The sequence below is a fragment of the Culex quinquefasciatus genome, chromosome 3 (assembly GCF_015732765.1).
Source record: "Culex quinquefasciatus strain JHB chromosome 3, VPISU_Cqui_1.0_pri_paternal, whole genome shotgun sequence".
Lineage (NCBI taxonomy): Eukaryota > Metazoa > Arthropoda > Insecta > Diptera > Culicidae > Culex > Culex quinquefasciatus.
In genome coordinates this window covers 94,072,377-94,082,785 of record NC_051863.1, presented here as the reverse complement: position 1 = coordinate 94,082,785, position 10,409 = coordinate 94,072,377, and the positions used below count along the sequence as shown (strand labels likewise).

At 40.0% G+C, this 10,409-nt stretch overlaps 1 protein-coding gene across 1 annotated transcript; it reads left to right on the top strand.

Annotated features, from left to right (window-relative positions):
- The first annotated feature begins 2,479 nt into the window (after positions 1–2,479).
- Positions 2,480–4,433, top strand: LOC119769091. Its single transcript, XM_038260994.1, has 2 exons — positions 2,480–2,826; positions 2,903–4,433. The coding sequence occupies exons 1-2, from the start codon at positions 2,480–2,482 to the stop codon at positions 4,431–4,433; spliced, it is 1,878 nt and encodes a 625-aa protein (XP_038116922.1).
- The last annotated feature ends 5,976 nt before the right edge of the window (positions 4,434–10,409 follow it).

Genomic DNA, 10,409 nt, shown 5'->3' with positions numbered 1-10,409 from the left:
AATTGTAGCTAATAAAACTTTGCAAAGTCTACAAATTTTATTATACAAACCACCAATGTATGTAGATAACAAAAATAAAATTCAAGAAATCTTACGGAATTTCCACAATACACCGACAGGAGGACACGTAGGACAAACTAAAATGTACCTACAGATCCGAGACCTGTACCGGTGGAAAGCAATGAAACGTTCTATTACACTTTTCGTTCAGGCCTGCGAACTGTGTAAAAGAAATAAAATTGTACAACATACTGAAGAACCACAAATAATAACAACAACTCCGAGTAAACCTTTCGAAATCATTACAATAGATACAGTAGGACCCCTACCAAAAAACAACAACGGCAACAGATATGCAATAACAATTCAGTGCGAACTAACTAAATATATAGTTCTTGCACCAATACAAAACAAAGAAGCTAATACTATAGCAAGAGCCATAGTAGATAACTTCATCTTAATTTATGGAAATTTTTTGGAAATCAAAACCGACCAAGGTACCGAATATAATAACGAAGTTCTTAGTCAGATTTGCAAACAATTGAAAATAAAACAAACTTTTGCAACTGCCTATCACCCACAAACCATTGGTGCTCTTGAAAGAAATCATAGGTGTTTAAACGAATACCTACGATGTTTTGTTAACAAGCATCAATCGGATTGGGATGATTGGTTGAAATATTATCAATTTAATTACAACACAACTCCACATACTATTCATGGGTACACACCTTATGAATTAGTGTTCGGTGTTAAAGCAAACTTACCACATAGCAATAATCAAAGAAATCTAGATCCAGTCTACAATTTAGAAGCATACCACAATGAGTTGAAATTTAGATTACAAAAGAGCCAGAATTTAACAAAGTCAATATTAGAACAGCAAAAACAAGAAAAAACTCAAATTTGTAACAAAATAGTTAATCCTATCCGCATACAAATAGGCGATCTGGTTTATCTAAAAAATGAAAATGGGAGAAAACTAGATTCATTTTATCAAGGTCCATTTAGAATCACACAAATCAGAGATCCGAATTGCGAATTAGAAGAACCTATAACAAAAAAGAAAACAATAGTGCACAAAAATAGAATAATCAAATAAACCACCGAGCCTAGCATAAAAAATGCAGTTAAATTTTTCCCAGCAATAGACTGCGGAAGTGAAAAATTCGGATACAAAACAACATACACATACACATACACATACACAATGTAACAAAACACAATGTAACAAAGCAAACACACAACAACAAAAATTCATAAATATATCAAATAAATTATAAATGGCTACTGGAGAATGGCAAAGAATAATTTTACTTCATAAAACTATTCTTTTAAAGGGGGAAGGTGTAATAGTCTGAACACCACTGCATTCCCAACATACCCATTCACACTTAATTTCCATTTTTATTACCATGCCCGGACCTCGCACAACAAGACCAGGTTTTGTCTTTCAAAACACAAACCCTGCCTGGCTGTAGAGCCCACACACAGTTAGAACCACTTGGCGCAAGCATAATTGCTGATGCTTGCGTATAACCTTTTCGAACCATATTTCGGTTCATCGACAATTGGCCGGGACGCTGACTCCTGCTGAGCCAGCGCAAGGGTTCAACCCAGTACAAGCCAACTCCAGAAGTCTATACTGTAGCACGTAAGTGTCACCACTCAAATTACATGTGATGCAACAAATTTGACTAGTATAAATACCCGAGTTCAAATAAACAAAAATGAGTCTTTTCGGCTGGAACATCAAGGCGACTTGTCTACTTTATTTCGAGCTCCGAGCTGGTTACTGCTCCTCGCAGTCTACCACACCTTGGATAGCTCTTAATGCAAAGAAAGTCCCTGCAGGTTTCCCCGCGGTTCTTACGCCTCGCACTGTCGAACGTTTGAGATATTATAAACGGCACCCGGTTGCTGCGATCGAGCGAGGAAAAAAAAGCGCGCGAAAGGAGAACGAGGGCGCGCGCGTTCGTTTGACGGCAGCAGTCTTTTTTCAACAGTCACCGCGATAACATGTAACGCTTTAGTTCAGTAAATTTAGTTTATCAAATAAGGTGTTTTTCCTTCGCCCACGGCCACGTCCAACAGTCCACAGTCCGCCGAAAGTTTCTATCGTCGCTTTCCGCTCCGGCCCGCCAAGATTTGGGTGGTGCCAACTTCGTCGAATTCGTGGGGCCGAGTCTGGCCCGAACATTGGTCCTTCGAGCCGGATTGGACTACCGGTGTGGACGGAGGAAAGACTAGTGAAGTGAGGAGGCAAACCGGCCTCAACGCGAACAGTGTTACGGGTTACAAACGGCTTCCGCCGCGAGTGAAAGTGCAAGGCATACCGGCCTTGGCACACGGACCGTTCCGTGGAACCTTCGGGAAGGCAAACCGGCCTAAAACCGACCACGGAAAGACAAACAGTGTCACCCAGTGTGAAAAAGTGAAATTTGACCCAAAAGAACAGCAAAAGTGTGAAAAAGTTAAAATGGGCCCCAAAGTGCAACGCACACCATTGAAGAAGGAAGCCCAGGAAGAAGAAGATCTAGAAAACCTGCACTTTCTTCGGAAAGACCAGCAGGATGTGCTCGATCAGCTCAAGGTTAAGATCGACGCGACTCTCGTCGAGGAGCGAACCGAAGCTGCCGCGAAGGTTCACCGCTGGAGGCTGGATACTTGTTTCACCGCGTTCGCCGCCATCAAAGAACGCATCTACCGGGCTGATCCGGAGAAGCGGACCGAGCACAAGATGGTGGCCGTGGAGTTCGAGGCCTTATTCGATCAGCTGGCGATGGCGCTCGGGGGTTGGAACGTAGGAGCTGTTCAACCTGCATCGTCCGCCCTCGCTGAACGAAACGACCATCGTGATTCAACAACCCCTCCCACGGATTATCCCATCTTTCGACGGTAGGTACGAGAACTGGGAGAAGTTCAAGGTGATGTTCGTCGACGTCGTGGATAAGGCGAATGAGTCTGACCGGATCAAACTGTATCACCTCGAGAAGGCTCTGGTTGGTGAAGCGTCCGGGTTCATAGACGCCAAGACCATCCAGGATGGGAACTACACCCATGCCTGGAACCAGCTAACGGAACATTACGAAGACAAGCGCAGGATGGTGGACCTTCACATTGGAGGTCTGCTCAAGGTGAAGAAGCTGTTCTGCCAAGACCACTTGGAACTGCGGGCCCTGATGGACTCCGTCGTTGGGAACGTCGAGAATCTAAAGTACCTCGGCCAAGAGTTTACTGGAGTATCGGAACAATTCGTCGTCTACCTCCTGGGCCACGCCCTAGATGACGAAACCAGGAAAGTATGGGAGTCTACGGTCGCGAAAGGTGTCCTGCCGAAGTACGACGAGATGATTAAAACCCTTAAAGATCGTATTTCGGTTTTGGAACGATGCGATAGCACCAACGAGGCAGCACCCACGCAACATCATCGAGCAGATTCCAAGCCAACCAACAATGAATCGTACCAGATCGCCAACACAGCTATCACGTCGCTTCCGGGACCCAAGTGCGATTTCTGCAACGAACGTCATCTGACCTTCAAGTGTGCGGCGTTCCACAGTCTGACGGTGTGCCAGCGCATGGAAAAGGTCAGAGAACAGTGCGTCTGCTTCAACTGCCTGCGCGCTGGGCACGGCGCTAAGAAATGCAGACGAAAGAGCTCTTGTGGTAAGTGCCAACGCAGACACCACACTCTACTGCACGACTTCTACCGGAAGTCAACCGCGCCGCAGAGACCAGCTCCTGCTATGCGCCGACTCGTTGAACCACTTCCGCCAGCGAAAGTGAACGACAGCCCTACTCCGATGCTTCAAACCGCAATCGTCGATCTGCGCAACGAAAACAACCGACCTGTGCCGTGTCGCATCCTATTGGACTGCGGTTCGCAGGTAAATTTGATGTCCACCTCGATGGCGAATCGTCTCAACCTGAAAAGGATTCCAGCGCACGTCCCGATCTGCGGTATCGGAGGCAAAACGATAAACACCAAAGAGTCAGTAACCGTGCAGCTCCAGTCCCGGTACAGCGCCTTCACGGCGGACGTGGAGTGCTTGGTCGTCCCGAGAGTGACAGGCAGGGTTCCTGCGTCACAGGTCAATGCCAACGATTGGCCAATTCCAAAGGGTGTTCAGTTGGCCGATCCCAAGTTCCATATTCCAGACCGCATTGACATGCTTGTCGGTGCATCCTTGTACTTCCGCCTGCTGAAGCGAGGTTTCGTACATATGTGGGACAACTACCCGGAACTGAGTGAGACTCACCTGGGTTGGGTTGTCGTCGGAGGTGCTGGGATATCCGTCACTTGTCCGGAGTTCGCGCACGCTGCGACTGCGTTGGAGAGAGCTTCGGCTGGGCGTTCCCCCAGCCCGGGGGGAGGATGTTGGAGCCCCAACGCGTCGAGAAGATCGGCAACACTGGTCAACGAGGTTTGACAGTTTGCTGCAATCCATCCTGTGACGTTTGCGCGCAACGGCACCCGGTTGCTGCGATCGAACGAGGAAAAAAAAGCGCGCGAAAGGAGAACGAGGGCACGCGCGTGCGTTTGACGGCAGCAGTCTTTTTTCAACAGTCACCGCGATAACATGTAACGCTTTAGTTCAGTAAATTTAGTTTATCAAATAAGGTGTTTTTCCTTCGCCCACGGCCACGTCCAACAGTCCACAGTCCGCCGAAAGTTTCTATCGTCGCTTTCCGCTCAGGCCCGCCAAGATTTGGGTGGTGCCAACTTCGTCGAATTCGTGGGGCCGAGTCTGGCCCGAATAACCATGATATTTGCTGTCTTCATGTATTTTACGGTAGATTTATTGTTTCAATTTATAACATTTCCAATAACAAAACCATGAAATTGACTGTAACCATGAAATCTACGATAGCTTTATCGTCATTCCAATGAAGTTCAAAAAAATCAACCATAAACTAACCATAGATATTATAATATCTATTGTAACTGCATGGTTTTGACAATGCATATCATCATATAATTTTATTCGGGTTACGGTTAGAACTAGGGCGGTATCTAATCGCTAATTGATCGACGATACCAACACCGTCAACTCAGCCGACAACAGTTATCCAAACTGCGCACAAAGCTAAACTTCATTTACCTCGCCGTGAGTAAAGCAAGTAGCTCGGTTAATGCTAAATTAGCAAAACCTCGGTACCTCATGTTTGAGGCTCTGGGGACTATTACGATTACAATAAATCCAGAACGTTTTGGACAGTCACATTCAACGCGTCGACGTAATTAATTTAGAGAAATTCACCCTTTCATCATGGAACTTGTATAACTTATATTATCTAATATAATTTTATATTGTTACTTCCAGGTATTTTGATTACACTGGCATTATTCTATTTGGCGTATGAAAAGTGTCAAAAACGAAGAAATAGTTACATTCACGCTTAGGAAATGTGAAGACAAGGAATGCATACGGACCAACATTATTTGTAATAAATTTCTATTCGCAGCAATTGATGTTTTACTCGTTTGGAATCATTAAATACAAAACAAACATGATTGTTTTTTTTTTATATTTTGACTAACCTTATTTAAACATTATGAATAAATGTTCAGAAGACATTCCCGCATAAACGAGAACCTTAAAAAAACTTTTTGTTAAATGGTTTACTCACCATTTCAGAGATCGTAACCACTATTTGAAAAATGGTAGGAAAACCTTTAAAACACCAAATCGGAAATGGTACCCTACCATTTTTCATAAAGTTCGACCATCTGAGATGAGGGTGGTTAGCAACGGTAACCTTAAAATCTCGAACAACGTTTCGTCAGATTACCATTTGTGTAATGGTAAAAATAAAGTTAATTTTCGCGTGGAAGCGACCTTTTTCCTCCGGTTTTTACTGTTTCAGAAATGGTTTTTAAATGGTATTTTAAGGTTTTTCTTACAATTTTTAACCTTGCTGCTACTGTTTTACAAATGGTTCGTAAATGGTTTTTAGGGTATTTTTTGCTATTTTTACCGAGCGCTACTATTTTAGAAATAGTTTTCACATGGTTATTTAAGGTTAATTCTATAATTTTCTCCCAGTTCCACTATTTGAGAAATAGTTTTCAAATGATTTTTAATAGTTTTTCTAGCATTTTTTACTTACCTAATTTTTACAGAATTGTTCACTTTTTGACGGATGGTTCACAACAATAATATTAAAACTTTTTTGGCTTTAATTCTAGTTGATTGCCGATTCTGTTCGGTTGATCATACTGCCAAAGTTGTCCAAACCTGAAAAAATAAGAAAAAAAAATCACAAAGTATCGAGTAGAAATTAACATTCAAATATGTGTACTTATCTGATGATTCAAATGATTTCCTTGATTAATGCCAATCGTGCGTTCGCTTCGATTTTGTTTTGTCGGTCGGCTGCCGCCGAATCCTCCAGCACCAGCTGTTCCGTTGTTACAAGTTCTCCACGGCGCTGAAATGATCAACAAGAAAAATGTAAACAAGGTATCTGGTAAATCAAATGATTTGTTTGAAAATTATACCTGCGCACAAAACGTAGACAACAACCAGCCGCACAAACGTTTCACTTCAGACTGTTTTTGCCTGCGCCAGCCTGCAACGAGTGCAGGTAACGAGCATAGCGAGAGAAGAGAAACGAGAGAGCGCGCAAAGCAGAGCAATAATACTCTGCCCACGGTGTATTTTTTTGAGACCTCAAAGATAAAAAAATCGGTATGTCTGATATTTGGCACCGAGAAAGAAGGGCTCTTTCCCAACATTTTGCGGTATATACTGAAATATTTCGTCGGGGGAGCTAGAGCAACTTTTATTTTGAAGATTATTTTTCGATTTTATGGGATATTTGTTCAAAATAGTCACAGAAAATCGTTACATTCAAGTTGATATCACTCAAATTTCTTATGAATATGCCTTGGGGACTCTAACCAACTATATTTGACTAATATTTGACCTCCACCAAAAAAAAAAACGAGACAAATTTACCAGATTTCTAGCATTCTTTGAAATTACCCCAAAATCCTAACTGGAAACACTGATACGACCGAAAGTAAATCTTTTCTTTGTACAATTTGTCATGAAATTACAGCAACACATTACCCGGATACATATTTGAGCATTGAACAATGCAAAACATGGATTATTTATTTAATAAGCTGTTTGTTACCCAATAGGCTCCGAAAATTATTATTTCAATCCTCTGTCACATTACACCATTACATTTTAATACATTTTAGAATCAATCACATTGTAGAAAACAGTTTTCTGAACAAGTTCCATAAAAAAAGTACTAGTTTTGGTTCAATATAAGCAGAGATATGCCAAATTTCCTGAAATAAATAGTGCCTTTCTCCAAAATTTTCTTAATTTAATTGCCTTTCACATGATGGGCACTGCCTACTGAGTTTTGTAATGAATGCTATAGAATAATTTTCATGAATTTCGCCAAAACTTGTTATAATTTTTATGTTTCAATAAAATATTATCATCATAAATAATATATTAGTAGGCAGTGCCCATCATGTGAAAGGTAATTAAATTAAGAAATTTTGGAGAAAGGCACTATTTATTTCAGGAAATTCAGCATATCTCTGCTTATATTGAACCAAAACTAGTACTTTTTATGGAACTTGTGCAGAAAACTGTTTTCTACAATGTGATTGAATCTAAAATGTTTTAAAATGTAATGATGTAATGTGGCAGAGGATTGAAAAATAATTTACGGAACCTATTGGGTAGTAAACAGGTTATTTATTAAATAATCCAAGTTTTGTATTGTTTAATGCTCAAATTCGTATCCGGGCAATGTTTTGCTGTATTTTCATGACATTGTACAGTTTGAAAGGATTTATTTTCGGTCGTATCGGGTTTCCAGCTTGGATTTTGGAGTAATTTCAAAGAATGCTAGAAATCTTGTAAATTTGGTTCGATTTTTTTTATGTGGAGGTCAAATATGGGTCAAATATAGTTGCTTAGATATCAACATGAATGCACCGATTTTTTGTGACTTTTTTGAACAAATATCCCATAAAATCGAAAAATAATCTTCAAAAAAAAAATAGTTGCTCTAGACCCCCCGACGAAATATTTCAGTATATACCGCAAAATGTCAAGAAAGAGCCCTTCTTTCACGGTGCCAAATATCAGACATACCGAATTTTTTTATCATTAGTTTGTTCTAAAAAACACACCGTGTGCCTGGCGCGCTCTTTCGTTTCTCTTCTCTCGCTACGCTCGTTACCTGCTCTCGCAAATATGCCGTAAATCCAAAATTATCAACTGTTGAAAAATGATTTTTTTTTTATTGTTTATTCGTCAAGCTTATGTAGACTACTTACAATTTTCTTACATACTAGATATTATTTCTATTGTACAGATTTTTTCGTAGTTCCGGTTTAGACATGTCGAAATGTATGTACTGTGAATTTTCATTATAAAAGCGCATCATTTGATTTAATGGCGAATTTTTAAATAATTTGTCGTGTATGCAGTTATTCTAAAAGTTGTGAATGTCTAAGAGTACGGCTTGGTTCATGAATACTATTGCGTATTACTGAAAATAATGCTGCTGACTGTATGCGTTGAGAAATAATGTCGTTGATGAAAGAGAGCATGGCAAATTTACGACGTTCTTGTAATGATTGTATGTTTATGAGCATGCAGCGTGCTTCATACGATGGGAGAGGAAATGCAGTCCAGTTAAGTTTACGTAGTGCGTACAGTAAGAATTGTTTTTGGACAGATTCAATACGTGCTTGGTGTACGGCATAGTATGGATTCCAGACGATACTACAGTATTCCAAGAGTGACCTGACATACGTTATATAGAGTAATTTAATAGTATACGGGTCCTGGAAGTTGAATGCAAAGCGCTTTATAAAGCCTAATGTACTTTTTGCCTTGTTTATTATTGTGTTATAGTGTTCTACAAAGTTAGTTGTGAGTCTAGGATGACACCTAGATCACGTACTACTTTGCATTTTTCTACTGGTTGGTTTCCTAATAATACTGTTATGTTTGGTGTTTCATGTTTTCTGCTGAAGGCAATGGAATTACATTTCTTTACATTCAATTGGAGTAGGCTTTTACTACACCATGTGTAGAAAAGATTAATTTCGTTTTGGAATACATGACTGTCATTGGCATTTCCTATTTCCATATACAATTTCATGTCGTCTGCATATACAAGTACGTTAATTTTTTAAGAATGAAGGAAATGTCGTTTACATACAAGATGAAAAGAAGAGGTCCTAGATGGGATCCTTGCGGAACCCCAGAGGTGACGTGAATTGATTCCGATAGTACATTTTGGAAGCGAACAATTTGTTCGCGCTTAGTCAAATATGACTTAAGCCATTCCAAAAGATTCGGTTGAATTCCAATTTTCTGCAGTTTGAAGATTAATAATGGTATGTCGATTCTGTCAAATGCCTTACTAAAGTCTGTGTAAATTGCTTCTACGAAATTGCGATTATGCATTGCATTCAGTGTAAAATTTACAAATTCTAAAAGGTTGGTGCTAGTAGAGCGGCCTTTAAAAAGCCGTTCTGTTTACATGTGATGCGGTTTTTACTTGCTGAAAGATTTTTTCATTTATAATAGATTCGAAAAGTTTTGGAATGCAAGACAAAGGGCAATTCCGCGATAATTACGTATGTCTGATTTTGGGCCTGACTTGAAAATAGGCACCAAAAAAGACTTTTTCCATGTTTGTGGGAATTTTCCAGTATTTATTGACATGTTGAAAAGATGATGCAGTGGATATGTCAATTCTTCTGCAAGGTTCTATAGGAATGCAGGTGCTATTCCGTCGGGTCCTGGTCCTTTTGATGAGTCTAAGTCCTTCAATGCCTGGCGTACTTCCGTTTCTGACAAAGAATTGACTGAGACGTCATTTGGAAATTCCGGTATATATGAAAAGTAGTCGCGGTCGCGGTCTTCTTCGGAAAATGAGGTGTATACTTCTTTGAAAAATTTTGAAAAAGATTGCAAATTTCTTTTGAGTTACTGCCTACATTTTCGTCCAGTTGCATTTGCGATGGGAAGTTACTACTTTTGGATTTGGATTTTACGTAATTAAAGAAATTTTTCGGGCATGATTTGACTTCAGATTCGACTTTACTATTATATTCTTCGTTGGCAGAATTGAGTGCCGAAAAAAAATGGTCGGAAATATTTAGATAATTCAGAAGATTTGTGTCATTTGTATTGTTTCTGTATAGTTTGTAGGCTTTTTGTTTTCTGTTTTTTTAAATTTCTTAGTTGTGGAGTGAACCACACTGGGTATTTATTGCCTGTGTTATTACGTCGTCTTCTTTTAGTAGGTACGGTTTCAGATGTTATAGTGTTAATTTCCGTATAGAATTTTCCTACTAATTCGTCGACATTTCCTTCATTATTAAATAAATTTTGCCAGTCAATTGTAAGTAG